A 21,696-nucleotide genomic window follows, 5' to 3' on the forward strand; every position below is an offset into this window, starting at 1 on the left:
AGATTTGCCAGCAACCTAAGGAGTGCAATCTTAGAGGAGTTGAAAGGGGAGGGGCATGGTCGCTAAAGCTAATTTGCATAGTTAATGTTTAAATTATTTTAAAATAGGTTGTTAATCAAAAGTAGATTTTATTTTAAGGAGTTTTTTTAAAACTAGAAGATTCTCCTTGCATCCTATAGTGGCTTTTTTTAAAAAATTGAAATATGGGAGACCACACATACACCCAAATAGGGAAAAATTGCCTTCCCATGCTGTGTGGAGATATAAGGGGATTTTTTGACCATTTGAAAAAAAAAAAAAAAAGTGAACATGGGGATGTATTCGCGAAGGCTTTCACGGTTGGGATCTAATGGTTGTTGTGGGTTTTTCGGGCTCTTTGGCCATGTTCTGAAGGTTGTTCTTCCTAACGTTTTGCCAGTCTCTGTGGCCGACATCTTCAGAGGACAGCACTCTGTGCTCTCTATGCTGTCCTCTGAAGATTCCGGCCACAGAGACTGGCAAAACGTTAGGAAGAACAACCTTCAGAACACGGCCAAAGAACCCGGAAAAACCCACAACAACCATTAACATGGGGATGTTTGGGGAGCGGGGGAGGGGCTTGGGGGGTGATTGCAAAATTCCCCAGGGGACATAATGAGTCTTCAGCAGCATGTCGAGTCTTCAGCAGCATGTCGTCCACTCCATGCTAGGATTTCTAATCTACATGCTATTCCGGAAGGTTCTGTAGATGCTGGAAGTGCGTTTTCAGGAGGAAATTGACTTGTGTTACTAAACAGACAGTCTTTTAAAACATACCCTCAGTAGCGGGTGTGAAATCAAGACTTCCTTGCCCATAGGCAGGATGTAAACTGTCCTCATTAGGAATGAGGGAGGGGGAATCTCTACCCATCGCTTCAGGGCATTATGGTTCCGGCTGTTTAGCCCTCCTGCCTTTTATCCCTACCTAGGCTGCACTGAAGAAATACCAGACGGAGCAGAGGAATAAAGGGGATTCACTAGAGAAGTGCCAGGGTGAACTGAAGAAGCTTCGGAAGAAGAGCCAAGGGAGCAAGAACCCCCAGAAATACTCTGACAAGGAACTACAGGTAGGGCTTGTTTTACCTGAAAGGACTTGAGGTTGGACCTCAGCGCTTGTGTTTTGGTAAACCACTCTATTGATGTTATCTCTTTAGCTTGGGCATTTGTAGATCAGATAATAAGACTCATTTTAGTAGTAGCTCTTGCATGTTTCCCATCAAAGAGGAAACAGACTGCCTGATGGGCCAAAGAGTGGTGCAATTGTTAGAATCTAGAACTGCAATCCCATGCTGCCTTAAGGTGGGTACATATCCTGTTGAACTTAGTGAAACTTTTCTCCAGCGAAATACCCACAGAATACTGGGCCAAAATAATGGGAAAAGTTAACATTATTCCATGTGATGTGCATGTTATTTGATTCTAAACAGCAGTATATTCTGCATTTTAGGTAACTTCTGAAAGCTGGGGATAAATATGATAATTCAAAAAATCTTGGCTTGATTGAGATGCCTTTGACCAGTGAATTAGCAGATATCCTGCCCATCCCCTTGGCTTTCTTTGATGCTATTTTAGGATTGTAATATCCATTTTTGATGTATACATATTCTAATTATAGTATTTCCTGGGTTTTTACATTTTCAGTTGCTCCTTATTTGCTCCCAGTCAAATAAACGCAGATTTTATTTGCATATGCCAGAGGGATTTTTCATTAGACAAGAAAAATATCAGTGACTTCTGATTTTGAGCTGCATGCTATTTTCTAATCAGGTTTTGATTGTGTCCCTTAGAGTCTGAGACATGAGAGTACCTAGGCAGACAGTGTCTGTTGCCTGATGAGAATAACAAAATTCCTTTGCATGAATCCCAAGGAAAGGAAATCGTACCTTTGAAGGAGTGGCTACTATTTTGAAAGAGCAGGAGACTGCTAGGTAGAAAAGATGGTGTGTGGGTAATTCACTTTTCCAACCATAACATGGTGTTAATGATGAGCAAATAGCATGTATTTCAACATACCTGAAAACATGCAGAGAGGCTGGTATTATTTGGGAGGGTTGGAATGGAAGTGGTTACTTGGTTAGTCTTTCTCCACCAATGGTGGTGGGGGTGTCAGTGGCTTCTCTTAAGAGGTGCCCCACTTGCTGAAACATGGCAAGCACTGCAAGTCTTAACAAGAAGTTTATACACATTCTGTTAACATGTTCTGAACTCAAGAAATCTGTTTTGTGGGTTGTGGCATTATTCCCCATGGCTAGGGAACATAGCAATTACTGTCATGCAGCACACTAGCGGTTGAAATGAAGAGCAAAACAAGAGTTTATTTATTTATTTATTTATTTATTATATTGAGCTTATATGCCACCCATTTAGACATAGTCTACTCTTAGCTCTTAAACCAGAGAGAGAGAGAGGTGAGGGTGGTAGGTGGTAGTGGGGGACAGATTTCTTCTCATTCCTAGTTTTCTTTCCCTACCACCCTCTTCTTTCTCTCATCCTGTTCTAAAAACTGCGTGCTGTATCCAGTTTTTAGTAAATGCATACCATTATTGATGCAAATGGGTGACATGATTAATGATATGTCAACCTGGTGCTCACATCTGTGTCCTGCTCTTTTCAGTAGCTGGGCCCAGAGTTGGTTGAATGAAACCAGTGGCCTGTTTGGAACATGAGAGGCATCCCTGAATTATGTGTGTGGACAGGGCAAGATTATTTTCAGTCATTGTGGGCAGACATCAGTCCTGCCCTGATGCACAATGTGCCACTACCAACTACCATCCTCTGCAAATTAGTTTCACTGGAGTAAGGCTAATTAAACTTTTCATTGTTGCTGAACTAAGCATGGGTGGATAACATACTTAAGGCCTTTTCTATTTTTCTAAATGCAGCTGGACAGAAATAATTACCAGGTGATTAATATTAAGGTTATGCTTGGGGATGCCACTGTTACATAACAGCACTGATGTTACCTGTCTGTCATGGGTTTGGAGGGAAAGTTCCATCCTATGGGGAGTGGAAGGCGGGACATCAGGAGGAGGGGCTGTACTGTATAAATATGTGATGCCTGTGTGGTGAAGAGAGATGCTGAGACAGACTGTGAGACACTGGGTTGGGACGAAGCAGCAGCTGGGGAAGAAGAAGCTGTTGTGGGAGTCTGGGTGTCTGACAGGGTACTACTGTGTGTCAGAGTACCAACCTGATAAGTTCAGGTGTCTGTGGGTTAGCCAGAACTGATGGGTTCAGGGTCTGTGCTTTAAGTTAAAGGTTCTAGGTGAACCAAACTGTATGCTTGTGTGTGTGAGAATAAGCCACGTTACTTTATTTTATTCACCTGATTGTTTTATTTACCCTGTTTGTATTTAAAATAAACCTTATTCTTTTGTTGTTTAAAAATCCATCCCTGGTCTGTGTGACTTATTATAGGGAATGGTTGGTGGCAGCTTAGTAACTGTGTGATAGATCCCAGTAGGTCTGGGTTTGTCACATTGATTGGTGGCAGCGGTGGGATACGACTGGTCCAGTTGTCCAGCGGTCCAGCAAAGCCTTGGCAGGTGTGCCCAGAGCAAGGGGGGTCTAGTCAGGGACAGTCTGAGGCGCGTAGGTAATCTTCTAGGTGTACCTCACGGGGAGGTGCGCTAGTAGAAGAACGTGCCAACTGGGGAGACTTAGATTAAGGTGCTCTGAGGCAGCCTAGTTTTGGCGGGAAAAGCTGAGGAAAAACTGCGTAGCAACAGCGAGCTAGCTTGCCAGCTGAGAGGCCCAGCAGAGGGGGGTAGGCTCTGACTCGATACTGTTGCAACTTTAGTGCTGAAGAACAGCAGCAATCTCTAGGGAGAGCTGGTTCTGAGGTAAAAGGAAAAAAGTGGTCGTTTTATTTTGAGGCTTGACTTTTTAAAGCAGCCTGTTCTGAGGGGGGGTATGCCCTTGACTCGAAGCCAAGTAGCAGACATGAGTGAGGTGAAAGACCCCCAGATTGACCAAGGTTCTGAGGATGAATTTGGCTCAGTGCAAGGTGACAGCACAGGAGAGCAGGACCCAGAACTCAGAAAAATACTCCTAGCCCAACAGCATGAACTGAGGGTGAGGGAAATGGAGGAAAGATTAGAGAGAGAAAGAAGAGAGGAAAGGGAGAAACAGAGACAATTTGAATTGGCATTGGAGAGAGAGAAAATGGCGTTTGAATTAAGAAAACTGGAACTGATGAACCAGAACAATAATAATAATAGGGATTCTGAGGGAGGCCAACTGTCTAAGGCTGACCTGAAGAAATTCCCTGTGTACCACAAGGGAGATTGTCCCGAGGTGTTCTTTTCCTTAGTGGAAAGAGCGTTTGTGGACTTCTCAGTAAGGGAAACTGAGAAGATGACCATCATGCGGTCTTTAATCAGTGGTAGCCTGGCTGAGGTTTATGCCGAGATGCCTGAGGAATTGATGAAAGATTTCGCAGAGTTTAAAAAACTGGTGTTTGCCAGACATGGGATAAATGCAGAGCAGCTGAGACAAAGATTCAGGTCCCTCACCAAGAAACCAGAACAGACTTTTACCCAAGTGGGGGCCCAATTGGTGAGGCTGCTTGAGAAATGGCTATCGCAGGAGGGAATAGAGACCTATGAGCAGCTTAAAGACTTGATAGCCCTGGAACAGTTCTATTCAGTCCTGCAGGGGGAATTGAAATTCCAGGTGAGGGAAAGGAAACCGAAATCTGTGGCAGCAGCCGCAGAAATCGCGGATTTTATCTCCCAAATAAGAAAGCCCTTGGGTGAGGGGAAATCTGTAGGTAAACCCAAAGAAACCTACAGCAAGTACTCTCAGGGACCAGGGAAAAGCCAGCAAGGGGGAGGGGCCCATGGTGAAGGGAAGCCCTCAGGCATGAAACCAAGCCCTCAGAATTTGGAGGGAAAACCGAAACAAGAGGAGAGAGAATCCAAATACACTAGAAAATGTTATTTCTGTCAGGGAAAGGGTCATCTAATCTCAGAGTGTGAAAAATTAAAGCAGCTAAAAGGAATGGTGCCTCAGAATTCTAGTGGGACCAAGCCAAAAGCTGTGTTCTGTGTCCAGAAAGAGCAAGGCTCAGTGTCACAGAGGGAGCCTGTTGCCATGGCTACTCAGTCTGGGACAGCTGCCTCTGCTGATCAGGCTGAGGAAAATGGTCCTCTTCTGGAGGTAAAGCGCTGCTGGCTGATAAAAACAGATTCTCAGTTGTTTGAGACAGCAGGGGTGGACGTAGGAATACTTGACCGTCAGTATAGGGGGCTGCGGGACACTTGTTCCCAAGTAACCCTATGCCGTCCAGATATCATCCCTAGGGAGTTTATAATCCCAAATGAGAGCATGAAGGTGGCAGGGATTGAGGGGCAGATAATCTCTCTGCCAGTAGCAGAGGTACCTGTCAACTTTCAAGGCTGGAGGGGAGATTGGCGGATAGCGATTTCATCGACTCTGCCAGCAGCCGTGCTCGTGGGAAATGACCTGGCTGAACATGTGAAACGGGTGCTAGTGATTACACGCTCACAAGCCACCACAGGGACAGTTCAGGGGGGTAATGATGAGCCAGAGACGGAAGCAGGTGGGGGGAGTTCAGAAGCTGTGGTGGAAACCTTAACCACAGACAGCAGATTTGGACAGGAGCAGAAGGCAGACGCCACTCTCCAAAAGTGTTTTGAACAGGTGACTGACGCCCAGCTAACACCTGAAACCCCAGTGAGATTTCTGGAGAAAAAGGGGATTTTATATAGAGAAACCCTGAGGAATATCTCAAAAGGGGGAGATGGGATCAGAAGTCAGCTGGTGGTACCTGAAAAGTATCGCCCCATGATCTTACAAAGGGGGCACTCTGACATGTTTGCTGCACACTTAGGAGTGAACAAAACACAGCAGAGAATAACACAGAATTTCTACTGGCCTGACATAGGGAAGCAGATCAGGGAGTTCTGTAAACAATGTGATGTGTGTCAAAGGCAGGGGAATAACCGCGACAGGACCAAAGCAAAGTTGTGCCCTTTGCCTGTGATTGACACTCCGTTCAAATGCATAGGGGTGGATATTGTGGGACCTTTGCCCAAGGCCACAAAGAGGGGGAATAGGTTCATACTAACAATTGTGGACCATGCCACAAGGTATCCTGAAGCCATACCCTTGACAAACATCGAAACTAACACAGTGGCCGATGCTTTGGTGGGGTACATGTCCAGGATGGGATTTGCCTCAGAGATAATCACAGATTTGGGCACATCGTTCACGTCAAAGCTCATGAAACGCTTATGGCAAATCTGTGGAATTAAGCTCAGGGAAGCCACTGCCTATCATCCTGAAAGTGATGGGGTAACTGAGAAGTTCAATGGGACTCTAATGCGCATGATTAGGGCTTTCTTGGCAGAGAATCCAAACAATTGGGACCAGAAGCTGCAATCCCTTTTGGTTGCTTATCGATCAGTGCCACAAGCCAGTACCGGGTTCAGTCCATTTGAACTTTTATTTGGGAAAGGGGTGAAGGGGCCCCTTGATTTGATCGAGCAGGGTTGGGGGCAGATCGCCCAGGGTGACCCACAAGACGTTGTGACTTACATAGACACCTTGATGAATGACCTAAGGAGAAACCTAGAGCTAGCAGCAGAGACCCTGCCAGCTCAAAAGGTCAGAAAGAAAGCTTGGGATGACCAGGAAGGCAGGGAGAGGCGCTTTAACCCAGGGGAGGAAGTGCTTTGGCCTAGGCTCTGCAGAGAGAGCAAACTGCAGCTGGGTATCCCATACTTAAGGCCTTTTCTATTTTTCTAAATGCAGCTGGACAGAAATAATTACCAGGTGATTAATATTAAGGTTATGCTTGGGGATGCCACATGTTTTAATAGCATGAAAAAACCACTGCGTTCCTTGCTCTTAATTGGCTGTGTGATTTGAAAAGAGCCACTGAAGGGGAAAAGGACTGTTTATCAGCAAGTGTCTCAGACAGCCTTGAGCTAATTGTAGGCAGTATAAAATCCAAAATAATAAGCTTTTGAACATGGCTTTCATCCACTTCACAGTTCTAAATGCAATCTGGATTTGCAACATCCTACAGGTCTATTCTGAGACGCTGCTGATAGAAATGAAATTGCATTTCCAATTTTTTATGTATCTGATACGTGCATTCACTGGTTTGCACAAGTCTTGCTACTTAGCATAGCTGCCTTGAAGAGTTTATTAAATATGGCATGCACCTGCGCCTTTAAACCCCCATCTGAATGCCTGGCTGTTCTTAAATACTGTCAGAAAGAACGTCCCAAGAGGCATCTGTGCACATCATAAGACTTGCATAATTACTGCTGTTGTCTCACGACTTTGTGTGAAAAAATCAGTCCTATTTATCTTCCATTGTTGGTAGTCATGTAATGGAAGTGTGGGATATGGACTAAACGGTGAGTTGTCACCAGAAAGCATTGATGCCTTTGTTTTTTTCTCCCAAAACTTTCTTTTACTTTGTTTTTTTCCCTTTTACTTCTCTTTTTCCTGTTTCTCACTCTTCATATGAATCTCAGTACTTTTTTTTTTTTTAAAGAAAAGATAGTTCCCTTTTTGGCTTTCTCAGAAACAAGTAAATTCTGGGGCCTGTGCCAGAGCACTAAATTTCCATGGTGCTTTTGCTTGGGCTTGCGACCATCTGCACACTTGAGTGGGTAACGATTAAGTGTCATTTGCTCCTGTGCAACTGAGTTCAGACTAGCTAAGCCTTAGGGCTTATTCCAGTCCAAATATGTTAGAGACAAATAGATCTTGGGTAATACATGTCAAAAGAATACATAATGAATAAATATTTACCAACATTTTGCATTCTGGTCAGTTTGCTTCCCATGCACTTCCTTGCAGATGTATTTTATGTAGAGAAATATACTATATTAGACCAGATAAATGAATGAATGACTTTGTTGCAAGCTACTATGTGAGCAAATCCCCTTAAGCAATGATGAGGAGATATCCTGTCATATGACTACTACTCCTCTGAGGCTTTTGTAATGTGAGTGCAAAGTAGGTGCAGTCAAAGAGTTTTTGATTCTTGGCACAGAAAGTCCTTATAAGCCTGGGAGCAATGCAGATAGTTTTTATTTCGTCATCTTTACAGGTATATGGAACCCAACAGTGCATAGTACACGGTTGTCTAGCTTTTAAAAGATCTTGTCTTGCTATCTGGGGTGTGTTGGCTTCGTTTTTGAATCTGTGTATGAGCAGCTCAAGAAGCATGTCTTTTTGATTTGCTTAATAAAGGTATTGCTGTGATGTGGATTCTTGATTGTTTTCCTACAGCCCACATAGATGTCCTCACTTTTTGTGATGAAAGGGAGAACATAGGTAAGCAAAATGGGTTAGGCAATGAACCTTTTCACACAGAATTAATACATAGGAATGGAGGGAAAGCCCACCTATTTTTTTTAAAGCAGACATTGGCTTCTGCCCTGTCCCAGTATGCTAGCATAATGAGTAGCAAAGGAGATGTCTGGGTTGCTTATCTCTTAGAAGCCTACATGTGGTGTACCAGTTTGGCCATAGTGAAGGAATGTGTTAAAAATGACCATTGTCCCATTGTTGGAAATATAAAATCTTTCAGATGTATGGTTGACAGTTTGGGAGCAAAGGCCCACATGGTTTCTGTTAGTTCTGCTTGTTTGAGTTAAAAATATAAAGAAATGGGGATCAGCTTTTCAAACTTTCAAAATCCTCCTCTATAGCTGGTATTTGAAAAGCTCTTATCTTTTTTAGCCTTATGATAATGATTTGGGCTTAAGAAGAGTTGCAAAAGCTGCTAAATCAGAGGATATTTTTCTCAGCACTGTTAACTTTTATTAAATGTTATAAGTCACTTGGCACTGTGATCGTTCCTTTCCCTTTCCTTTGTATGTGTTTAGAGTTCAAACAGTTTTGCAAATCAAATGTTGGCCTTGTAATAAACGCAAGAACTTGCTACGCAAAGAAGAGTCATTGACCTGTTGTGCAGCTCAGATTTTGGAGTGTGAGCAGCCCACACTCAATGAGATGAAATTGCATGTACTCTGAAACGGGGAGGGGGAAGGACTCTTTAGTCAGTCACCATTGCTGCTGTATTGGCGCAACCTGTCCGACAAGATTTTGGCCATTGATTCCAATGGAAAAAGAAAGGATAGCTGCTTGATAATGTAGTTGTGGTAGATGAAACTTTGAGGATAGTTTTAGACTCTGATTTGGCTTCTCCCTGGCTGCAGCAGTTTCTCACTTCTCTGCTGATGTTGCATAAGGACATTCACGGAGAGCTTGCTTAACCATCTAGAAGAAAAAACTTTTGCCTTTTAAACTTCACTTGGTTTATATTCCTAGTCTGTGGCCAGGTAGCCTTGTGTCAGAAACAGTTCACGAACTCCTCCAAACTCAAAAGATAGCTTTGTATTTGACACAACTGTCTTACATCATGCCCCCATGGGGGGGGGGAAGCTTCATTCCTGAGCATAAGGTCACCATCCAAAAGTTTCGATATAAATGTGGTGGTTTTTCTAAGGATGGGGAGTAGAGGGATATGACATTTCATGGGCTCTTCATTGCCATTGGCTGTGGTGACTAGCTGGGGCAGTTGGAAGTTTCTCTGGAATAAGTCCCATCAACATTTAGTAAATTGAATATTCCCGTGCAGCTGGACTTAATGGGGGTCTGGCCCCTGGGGTCAGACTGTCCACTCATGCGTCTGCCGGTAGCCTCACTCATCCTTCCAATCACTCCCGGAGCGCTGCTCTCTTCCCACTTGGCTAGCCACTCCAGGCAGGGGGTGGGAGGACGAGTCTCCCTGCATGGCAGCCAAGTGGCTAGTTGACTAGGAAGAGAGCGGGGCTCCAGGAGTGAGTGGAAGGATGAGTGAGGCCACCGCTGCTGCTGGACGCCCCAGGGGCCAGACACTTGTTAAGTCCAGCTGCGTGGGAATATTCGTATACAAATACCCCATCTCTAGCTAAAAGTAATGTATTCTAATTCTTGTGAGTGCTTAACCTAGAACTTTTAAGTCAAGCCATGTGCAGTTGCACTAGAGCAGAAATTTCCATGTATCAAGTTTCTTCTTACTGCTGCAGCAGTGGAGAGGCACACAACTGCTTCTTGCTAAATTCTCCTTCCTTTAAAACTAGCAATAAACCTGTAGATGAGGGGAAACAACTCCCCTGTGAGCCCTTCTGATTTGGCTCTTGATCCTAGCGTTTCCTTTGAACAGGAGAATTCTTCCTTTGTTAAAGGGCTCACTCTGAACTTTTTAGAAACTGGAAGAGGCATGCTGGAGGAAAGAGCATGGGTTGTACATACAATACAAGGAGAGATTCTAATTTACTTTCCATAGGAATACACGATTGGCAGATCTGGAAGTGTTATGCAGATGACCAGTCCACCATCTGGGAAGGTTTTTCATCATCCTTCATTTCACCATTGTTAGTTATCTGTGTCAGTGTAAAGTATAGTAAGTTTTCAAAAAATACAAAAAATTCTCCATGGATTCTTAAGGCTGGATGCCTCATCCATTTGTAACACTCCCTCACCTTTAACCACTAGCTGAGTCACTTACGGTATTTGCTGTTAGATACTGTTAAACAAGGAAGTTTCTGACAGTTCTGTGTGATGAGAAATTTAAGTGGAGTGTGGGTTCGTGGTGGGCCCTGATTTCATGCTATCAACTAAACATAAATTAAGAGAGGAAAAGAACTCACTCTTTGATAGGTTTTTGTTCAAACTGTTAGATGTATACATAGGCAGGTATTTACATTATCAATATCGTTATACATATGGCACAATATAAATAATTCTGATAGGAATCAAAGAAGAATGTTGTTTTTGCTGCTGTCCTTCCATGTTTACTGCTCTCTTGAAAAATGAAGAGTGTTGCCCCCCTTTTAATTTGTTCATTTGTATGCATCTCTGAAGCTTCAGAGAAAATAAACCCATAAGATGTGTGTGGAAAGTCTAAAATAATAAATAGATAGCTTTAGAGGCTTAATAACAAAGGAATAAAAAACGAGCAATCTTCTTTTTTAAAACAAAACAAAACACAACAACCTGGGATTATTCCCCCTTAGGAAAAATGACTCTGAAGACGGGGAAAATGTTTTATTAACTTTTTGAATAAGAACAATTATCAATATGATTCAAGTTTAATAGTGCGAAAATATCGTCATTGCCGTATACAAGGAAACAGGAAATGGTGACAAAGTATCACAGTAAAGCATGGTAGGGTAAGTCTTTGCTCCATTGCAATAAAATAAATCTGTAACTTAAGTGGAGCAAGAAAACCCCACAAAATAAGATAATGCTTTCTGTATTGCTGCATCCAATCACATTTTTAAAGTTGAGAAAACTTTCCTAGATTAACCACGCAATAGGTGGCTATATCCATTCATGGAAAAGGCTTCAGGAGTTAACCTCGAGGCAAAATCCGGAGCTGGAGTCCCGAAGGCAGCATGTGTCGTTCTCCCAACTCCTGCGACATTGCTGGAACCAGTTGTATTGGCTCTTGCCTTTCCATTGGATCATTTCAGCAATGTGGAGAGGGGGGATCTGCTGCTTGGGTAACAGCCTATCCTCCATATTACCTTACCCGGGCTTCATGCTCTGGAGAGGACACTCCTCGATTCAGAGCATGTTACCATAGTCTCTTGAGACTGAAGGATGCCTATAGGTTGCTTCCCTCTAATCATGTAGGTTTTTTAGATTTAGGCTCTGTTAACTTTTGACACTCTAAAGAATCAGTAATTTTCACTTTTCTGGGACTTGTAAAGTACAGTATGTTTGTTTCTGAGTTGACATAGCAAGCTTCTCTATTGCTAAGATTAACTACACACACACACACACACACACACACACACACACACACACACACACACACACACACACACACACACACACACACACACACACTTTTAAAGGCATAGTAAAATATGGTCAGAAAATATCACACTATTCTTTGAAATTGACATGTGGCTAGTTTACTGGTCTTTCTATATGTATTCACTTGTCAAATATGATCAGAAATCAAAAGGCATCTCCTAAATACATAGGGAGGACATGATGAATGGGGTTGAAGTATGTTGAATAAGCATCAGCATTCTGTGGATCTGAACCAATAGCTGCTTCTGGGGATGTATGAACACATGCCTTTGAATGCCAAGATCCAGTGAATATTGAATTGCCAGATCCACTTTGGAGATGGGGCGCTTCTGTAGTAATCATGAGTCTATTACAGACAAAATATAGTATGTGTCATTGCTTCCTGACCTTAGTCCAATTGTGCACTGTGTGCCCTGATTTCCAAAAGGGAACCACGTTGTCAAGCAACTGCTGCCCATTGTATCCTTTGAAGTATTCTCATCCAGTGATCAGCCAGCAGCTGGTTGGTACACAGTGTCCTGCTGGCCATAACTATTAACAGTGTGTGTGTGTGCAGTGAGGATTTCCTTTTGCCACTAGACTAAATGAGTGGCCAAACATGGCTGTTAAATGCAATCTTGGCAACATATATCTTGATTGCACATGGACACCCAATTTTGTTTTCCAGACATGTGACCATGTTGTTGACAGTTGGCTATTTTAAAACCAGAGTACTACTCCCTTCCTGGCAGAGAGATTAACACAGATGCTCCTGGCTTGTGGAATCCTTTCTCTTCCCTCAAAAAAGCCAGGAAAAAACATCTGTGTGTCTAATCTGTAGATGTAAGTGGGAGGTTGATGGTGCTGGAGGCAGAATGTATCCATAGTCTGTTGCTGGCCAGGCGCACCATAGGCTTTTGAAGGCTATCTTTTAACATTCAAGTAAAATGTTATATCACTGCCCTCAATCATAGTAGGAAAAGAAAAACACACATTTATTTGTTAGAGTAGGAGCTGCCACTACTTAGGAAGACTCCTAGACTTTACATTAGTAGGTATGTTTATTTAACTGGCTGTTAAACATCCAGGGCACAGATGCTCTGTAATGCCTTGTTTTCATGTTTTAGAACCACAGGAAGTTTAAAAGCTTCTTTTGTGTGTTGCCATTGTTTGCAGAATTGCAATGTTTTGTCATTGTCCTGAAGCTTAAAGAGAGAGAAAAAAAAGGTCTGCTCAAGGGAAAAGGACAAATGTCTGTGCTCCAGATAAGGCTGAATAAATATCCAAATCAGAGTTTTCATTAAGCAGGCCTAAAGTGAGAAGTCAAACAGACCGCCTTCTGGCTGATTCTCTCAAAGGATTTATGAGACTTTTGGCAAGCCCAGTTACCTTAAAGGGACAGTCACCCTAAGAATAGCTTGAAGTTCCTGTTCTCGTGTTTTAGGAAATCTGTGTGCTTCTGAGATATGAATGAAAAGGGATAGAAAATAATATAGGTATTCAAGAAGCAGTGTGCTGAATTGAGCTCAGATCATTCTTTAGATTCTGAGGGTTGTAAATAGTCAGTCAGGGCAAACCTTTTTGGCAGCCTAGAACCTTGAGTCTTCCTGAGACAGAAAGTCTGCCCTTAATGGACCTTGGCAGATTTACACATCAGACATTCTGATTTTGCTGCTTCTCAGGATTATTTATTTTTTGGATCTTCTCATTTAACAGTGATCAGATTTGATCTGTCGGCTGGTCAAAGGCAGCCTGCCAGTTGTATCCAGAACTTGAAGAGGTGGGTCCTACGAGCAACTGAGGGCAAACCTTTGAACTTTAGAATGAAGCTGAAGAAAGAAAGAGAGAGGGAGAGAGAGAGCAAGAAAAAAGAAGAAAGAAAATAAAACAATTACTGTACCTTTGCTCAGTCAGTGACAATATAGCCATGGGGTGCTAAAAGATTATGGTTTCCTAACACTGCTTCCCTCTTCATGCTAATGTAAGATTTTGCTCCTTTAAACTATTCAGCGTGGAGCAATTTGTCATTTAAATGTTCTTGATTTCAGGTCAGATCTGTTTCAGTGTAAGACCAGACCCTTGCACTTTCAAGTAGATCTGTAAGGAAAAAAGCTGCCTATTCCTGTAAGCAGTGTGATGGGGAATAATGTTACTTGGTGAGATTTCCATTGCTTTAAAGCATTTCAACGTGTTGAATGTGCCACATTTAAAGCAAAATATATTAAGAAGTATCATATTTCCCACACACACCCTATACTTTTGATATTTTTTGGTATATAGCAGGTTGCCTCTGTCTATGTGTTGGCTTAATGGTAAGAACACACGTGAGCAGTAAGTATTGTTGCCTTCTAAACAAGATGCTATTCAAATTCTCATAAAGTACTAATACCGTATATTGTAAGGCCTGGTTTATGTCTTAACAGTGGGAGTGTTTTCTCTTCTGAGACGTTACCACTTGTCACTCTCTAGGGCTAGACAGTGTACTTTTCAAAGCCCTTTCTTATCCATGGAATGACTGAAATTTAGTTTCAGTTTCGGTCAAAGCAGATCTTTCAGGTTTCTGCCAGTGAGTGTTGTTTTGTGATACTGTCAGCTAACGCACTTTGGATTCCGAACAGATCATTTCAACTCTAGAGAAATTTATCTTGTCAAACACAAACTAAAAAATCCCCCACACCCTCTGCTGTTACTGCTCAGGTAAATTATGCTGGTGCATGCTTTATGAATGTGATTTAGGCTGTTCACCTCTGGACTTCATACTTTCTACAATCTGATCCTGTCTGTATTTACTTAGAAGTTAAGGCCACTGAGTATAATAAAGACTGACTCTCAAGCACGCTTCTCTAGCTTTGAAGCTGATGTTCATCTCTGTCTCACTAGGAAGGTGATTCAGTGGCTGGTCCTTAAATGGTGCCTCTTCTTTATATATATATATGCACTAGCTTTGGAACCTTGACTTTTTGTCTCTGCCAGATTAAACATTCATTTTGCCTGCCATTCTCCCTTCAGGGGCCTTCTACACCATTGCATCATCATATCTGAATGAAAGTAGATTGAACACTCACAGTTGTGAGGTTTGCTTCCTTAGCGCTGAATAATGGGTATTGTTCATATTCTTTGGTATCAGTAGGTTGGGGAGGTAGAATGTAAAAGGGCCCAACAGCATGGAAAAGCAACAAACAGATGCTTATTCATGTTAAAGAAAGCACACTTGCAGATCTCCTTGGTGCCCTAGCTAGACTTAAAAGTTAAAGGCCAAAACTTTTTAAAGCTTCTGTGTGTTTTGTTACCCATCCAGTTTTAAGTACTGTATGATAAACCTGCCATTTGGTACCTAAATGGTACACTCCAGTCCATGAGCCATTGTGCTGAGACAGCCTTGTAAGAAGCAAGGACGGGCTCCCCTAAGTAGCCTTGACCATAACAATGTATAGCAGCCATTAGTGCCACTGTACCAGTGCTGTTTCACTGTGCCACAAAAGTGGCTGAGGTTTAATAGCCCTGGCACCTGATTACTAAAGGAATAATGTGTTCATGTGGACCACTGCACTGAGGCACCTGTAGAAGAGCAGGTGGTGGGACCCTGTGATGCACCCCATCCCTTACACTGACAGGATAGCAATCATTAATTCCTCTGTACCCATGTTGTTTCCAAGTACTGCAGCAGTAGCTTACACTGGTATGGAAGAAAAGATTGGAGCATTTTACTTTATGTCCTTTAGGGTGAAGATCCAGTCAAAAGACTGTAACAGCATCATCATTCATTTCTGTTGTTCAGTTGCACAGAGATAATATTTGACTGTCCACTCTTATGATCTTCTAGATTTCATGCTAGTACTTCTGTGTTGCATGCTGAGGTAGGAAAATAGAAAACATGATATTTCTACAGGTTATTATGTGGGCGAGCGGAGTTGATCTCAGAGCTGTCTTCAGGTGTCTTCCAAGAGGAATGAAAACACTCTCCTTTTCTCTGAATACTTTCTAATGCTTCAGCACTATTTGGTTAAACAGCCTAGGGTTCTAATAAAATTTCCATAATTGAAGTCTCATTTTGATATTCCCAGAAGGAGAAATAATTTTAGTTATAGGTCAGGGAACTCTAATAAATGAGGAGTTGGGCTTGAACCAGGCCATATGTGTTTTATGTAAGAGAGACATTAGGAAAAATTATGTAAAAAGCTTGGTACTTAAGTTTAAAGAATATCAGTTCTGAAAGAACTCATTCACTAGGGAGCAAGGAGTGAAAGGTAGCCCAATTAATAGACTTTTAGTGCTAGATTTGAGGATTCATCACTGGCCTTATTTCATCTACTAAACTTGATTTGGTTGCGTAAGTTCTTGTGCTATGGAAGCTAATGTTGGCTGATTTAGCATGTGGCAAATCTTCACTTAGCCGCTCAGAGTGGTACCGACTTACCAGATGGGCGGGATATAAATCAAATAAATAAATAAATAAATAAATAAATAGAGTAAGAACACAGCCTGTATAACAGTATTTGCATCTTGTCCAGAAGTTTTTTTAAATTTATGGAATGTCCGAAAATGTGGAGCACTGTGCAACAGAAGAACATCAAGATAAGCTTCCACATAGGTTTTAGAATTGTATTGCATGGAATTTTGCATTACTCTGTTCTTGAATTCCATTTCTAGTGAGAAGTAAGTCCCATATTTCTGTCCTGCCAAATTGTCCAAAATTTCTAGATTTCATTGGTGTTAAAGTGTTTCTGTTAGTAAAGCTACTATGAAGAACATCTGTCTTATAAAGTGTTACAGCACAAAGTTGTTTGCTCAGTTGAATGGAACATTGGTGAGAATAAATTCCAGATAAATGTTTCAGGTTGGGCTCACTGATGTTTTTGCCTTAGTAGCCTGTCACAAGGCATATCTACACTAGCTCTTTTGGAGCGGGCTAGTGTGGGCTAAGTAGGGTTGCTTGGGATCAGGTGGTGGTGCAAAATGCTGTTTGGTGCGACCCCCAATCCAATGGCCTATTGGAGCTCAAATGATGCTATATGGCCAAGCTCCTTCTGATATCATGAAGAGGTTTAATAAGTGAACCACTTCAGGATACTAGTGAACTGAACACTGGAAGTGAATTAAAAAAAATAGACTGGTAGACTATCGCTGAGACACTGAACCACTTAAAAGAAGAAAAGTAATATTTTCTTTGGTTTGTCTAGAGGGGCAATCAAGAAACTTATAGACAAATCCAGTCATTTAAAAGAAACATATTTTAGGAATGGTCTATAAGAGGGCTTAAAAAATTAACCTCCACAGAGAAAACATTCAGTTTCCCAGTATCCTGAAGTGGCTTGCTTATTAAGTCACTTCACAATATTGGAAATTCAAACCAGAAAGAGCTGTGACAGCTTGAAAGGCTCATTTTTGGTCTGTTTCCAATGATCACACATGCTGGAAATAGACTAAATCAGAGCAGTTCTCCCCACATCAAAAATGTAGAAGCCCGTGACAGAGGCTAAAAAATGTACAGGTAGAACTCCTCTGAGGACAATTTGGTTCACTCCAACAATTCTGTCATGTAATCACTGGAAAAAAGAGTGAACCAAACTGCCCGCTTAGCAACCAGACAGCAGGACAAATGCCTGTGTGATCAAGTCCACAATTTGCAATCACCTTTGATACACAAGAAAGGGAATTCTCCAACACGTCAAGTATGTTTTCATAAATAGTTGTATTTAACCTGTGTGGAGTTAAATATCATTTCTAATCTCTGTTGTTTCAGTATTTTAGGCTAGCACTTACCATATTTCTTAGTGTATAATTCAAGTATCAGATTCCATGTCCATTCCATTCTTTCCCATGTTTTTAAAAGAAAAGAGTCTTTAATATTTAGTAGTGAATGATACATTTCACTTATGAGATTATTTAAAGATTATTTGGGTATTCAACTTTCAAAGGAGACTTTTCTGTGTACATTATTAGTATATTACTTAGAAATTGAGAATCGAATTGGGCACAAACCAAACTGTGACCCGGATTTGGTTTGTGGATTCCATTTTGCTGACCTTGTTTTCACCAGGCACTTCGTTTTGTTTCAGGCCACCCCTTCCCTCTTGCCCCCATCACCTCCCTTACCTGCTCCTGCCTCCTTCTCCTCCTCTTCCTCCATTGCCACCATCTTCAGAGACAGTGGCCTGGCTTCTCTTCCGGATTGGCCAGCGCATGAACAGAGACAGCGCTCCTGACTCCCAGAACATCAGCTGCTGGCATTGAGCATGTGCCAGCCTATTACCCTATAGGTTGGCACATGTGCAAAGATAGCAGCCCAGTGTCACTTCCGAGCCACTGTCTCTGAAGATGGTGGCAGGAGAAGAGGAGGAGGTGATAGGAGCAGGGAGCATGGGCATTACGTTCCATTAAACCCCCAGCAAAAACCTGAAAAAACGAATCATGAACCAGTTCGTTTTTTCCAGGGTTTGTGGAGGGTTCATGAGGTAGCCACGAACCACCCTGATTCACCATTTTTTTCTGGTTCATGCCCACCTGTAATTGAGAGTGTGATCATATGGGGAGAATATTGCATTTTGGACCACTTGTTGAGCAGTCCAGTGCATTCCAACTTGGCCCTGATCTGGGCCAAGGCTGGACTTCTTTGATCCAGGCATAATGTTACTATTTTTGGATAGGGCTGGAGCAATGCTGTGATATACTAAAGGGTCGTTGTAAGGGAAATTGCTTCCAAAGTGACCCTTTCTGATGCAATTGGGTGTGTGCTTTTCCCATCATATGATTGCATCCTGAGTTATGACAATATACTGTATTTGAGCATTTGCCTCAGTTGGCCGCAGGGTCGAACCAGAGATGCACTGAGGCTCTTTACAGAAGCAATGAATTTGAAGATTTATTCAAATCACAGAAAATAAATAAGAACATGGAATGAAAGTGGAATGAAAGTAGAGCAATTAAGAAATCAGAGGAAAATCAGTGCATACAGACAAAATACTGTGCAATGATTAAATGAAAAGTATAATATAGAATTGGGACGTGGTGGCGCTGCAGGTTAAACAGCAGAAGCCTCTGTGCTGCAAGATCAGAAGACTAGCAGTCGTAAGATCAAATCCACACGATGGAGTGTGCTGCCGTCGCTTGTCCCAGTTCATGCTGACCTAGCAGTTCAAAAGCATGTAAAAATGTGAGTTGATAAATAGGGACCACCACGGTGGGAAGGTAACAGCATTCCGTGTCTAGTCGCGCTGGCCGCGTGACCATGGAAACTATGGACAAACGCTGGCTCTACGGCTTGGAGACGGGGATGAGCACCGCGCCCTAGAGTCGGACACGACTGGACTAAATGTCAAGGGGAACCTTTACTTTTACCTATAATATAGAATACCTTGTATTAAGGCATCAGATGACATTATCATGTATGAAATTTGTCATGCTTAAACCTTTATGAAATTCTGCATTTGCTTTTTAATCAGCCCCCTAATTAAAGCTTACAGTATTCCAAGTCATTTAGCAATCTTCGAGCTAATGATTAAAAACAAAAACAAAAAAAAGACAAACAGCTGCCTGAAGATTCAGGAGAATGTGGAGGAAACATGGCCTAGGAACATTGGCATGGGAAAATGAGAAGGAAAAATGTAAAATAAAGTAGTGGAGTCTGAGCCACCAAGTATGTCTGTGTTGGTGGTGCTGATGGTGGGAGAAATAAAACTAAAAGAAAGGAAACAAAGGCAAAATTTAGCCCTGGAGAGGCCTCAATGAAAAATTCTGTCTAAAGAGATATAGAATCTCACAAAAGAAATAATCTGATCCATTGTAAAATGCTGAACATTCTCAAAGTTAAAGCGAAAAGTATAAGGTCCCAAGGGTCTGGAATAGTAAAGATATACAAAATGCAAAAATTATATGAGAAAAATAAGCTGAAAAAGTGTATGCCTCTTTACCGAAGAGTCATTGCTTTTTGTTCCTCTGATACCTTAATCTTTTTGCATTCTGATTGGTGTCTTTCCCCTCATCAATTAAATCCAGTACTGTACTGGTAGATGGCAAGTCAGGAGAAGTACATTTTGTACCACCTTTCTTTAGTGTTTAGAAGGTAAAGTATGCTTTGGTCTTGACTCAAATGATATGATTGTAGTCTCTTATCATGATATACTCTGGACACAGAGCCACTGAAAGTATCAGCTCTGTAGATTGTCCATGCTGTTTCATTGTCATTCATCTGGTCCAAGGACTTGCTCACCACAGCAACCACATTATCTTTAATTTTACTCATTCCACAGTCCAAACGCCTAGGCTCAAAGAAATTTTGTGCACTGATTCCCAACAACAGGAGTTGGTCAGTCATGCCTTTTATGAAAGAGGTCAAAGATTTCCTTCATTTGATTCAGTAAATTATTCATTCCATAAGTTTATACATCCATTGTTGGATCCAGATCATAGGCCTTATCCAAGACTGTGCTTTCACTGTTTATCAGTGTACTCTTGGGCCCTATAAATAGGGCCTAAGTAATAAGTTCAGTGCGTCTGCCAATGCATTTTTGGGTTTCTGTGTGGGATTGTATCAGATTTGACTTTTCTTCTCTGTTTTTTTGTTTTGTTCCAATTCAAACCAAAGACAACAAAATTCTGCTTCCCAAGAGGTCTCTCCTTGCTCTACTATGGATCTGATCCTTAGCCCCTGTGGGTTCGGTTTGTCTTCAAACCAGTTACTAGTTCCGAAGCTGTTACCATACACTGAGAAGCAGGAAGCTTTTTCTTCCTTTAAACAAATGACATTTTGCTGGAAGACAGTTTGTTTTGCATCCATATGGTGCTAGAACCCCACTTGGTGTCTGGTAAAGGACAGGATACAACACTACAAATATTTAAAACAGGCTGAATCTTTGGTATTGATTTGAATGGCAAGAAGGTACTGTTTTATGGAAGTAAGATAGTACAAGTCTGTTTTCCTGGGGTATTTTTTCTGGCTGTGTTTCAGTATTGTCAGAATACAGCAACAAAAAGACACTACTCTAAAATAAGTAAGAGAAAGTTTTAAATGTGGGAAGATTATGAATACAGATACAGTGGTGCCTCGCATAACGAGCACACCGTTTAACGACGAATCCGCATAGCGATCTATTTTTTTAGATCGCTAATGCGATCGCATTGCGATGTTTTAATGGGCAAAACATCGCATTGCGATGATCGGTAAGCGTTTCGCTTACCGATCTTCGCATTGCGATGTTTTTTAAACAGCTGATTGGTGGTTCCAAAATGGCCACCGGGTGCCCAAAATGGCCGCTGCAACCATTTTCGCGCGGTTTCCTCGCTTACCAAGGGCGCGAAAATGGTGGCGCTATGGAGGATCTTCGCTGAACGGTGAGTTTGGGCCCCATAGGAACGCATTAAACTAAGTTTAATGCGTTCCTATGGGTTTTTCTGTTCCGTTTAGCGATGTTTTCAGATCGCAATGATTAATCCGGAACGGATTAACATCGCTATGCGGGGCACCATTGTATATGTAAATATCAAGCTTCTTCCAAATAGTAGCAATAGTAATAGTGACGATGAGAACGATAACAAATTATGTTTATGCCCTGCCTTTCCAGTACTAGAAAGTAGGTTTCAAGGCGCCTTACAACTATCATAAAATAAAATAAAAAATAAGTAAAATGAAATATAGCTGTAAAATCATAAAATGAAGTAAAACCAATTCCACTGTAAAACCCATTAAAAGTGAAATGTATTAAAACAATTAAAACTAATTATTTTTAAAATACAGTTAAATAACATAGCACGCAGGTTTGAACATCATACACCAATACAGAAAGATGTGGGTTTTTTTACTCCCTTAACAAATTGACCCAAAATGGAAAAAAAATTGCAAAGAAT

The 21,696-nt window shown here is 41.7% G+C and overlaps 1 protein-coding gene across 6 annotated transcripts in view; it reads left to right on the top strand.

Annotated features, from left to right (window-relative positions):
- BAIAP2 (BAR/IMD domain containing adaptor protein 2) overlaps positions 1-21,696 on the top strand; it is a 173,560-nt gene that overhangs the window by 98,921 nt on the left and 52,943 nt on the right. For all 6 annotated transcript variants that reach the window (XM_072990726.2, XM_078384291.1, XM_072990727.2 and 3 more), the window contains exon 6: positions 948-1,085. In XM_072990726.2, coding sequence (XP_072846827.1) covers positions 948-1,085 — 138 coding nt within the window. The remainder of the gene's footprint in view (positions 1-947; positions 1,086-21,696) is intronic.

This window comes from Pogona vitticeps, chromosome 2 (genome assembly GCF_051106095.1).
Source record: "Pogona vitticeps strain Pit_001003342236 chromosome 2, PviZW2.1, whole genome shotgun sequence".
Taxonomy (NCBI): Eukaryota; Metazoa; Chordata; class Lepidosauria; order Squamata; family Agamidae; genus Pogona; species Pogona vitticeps.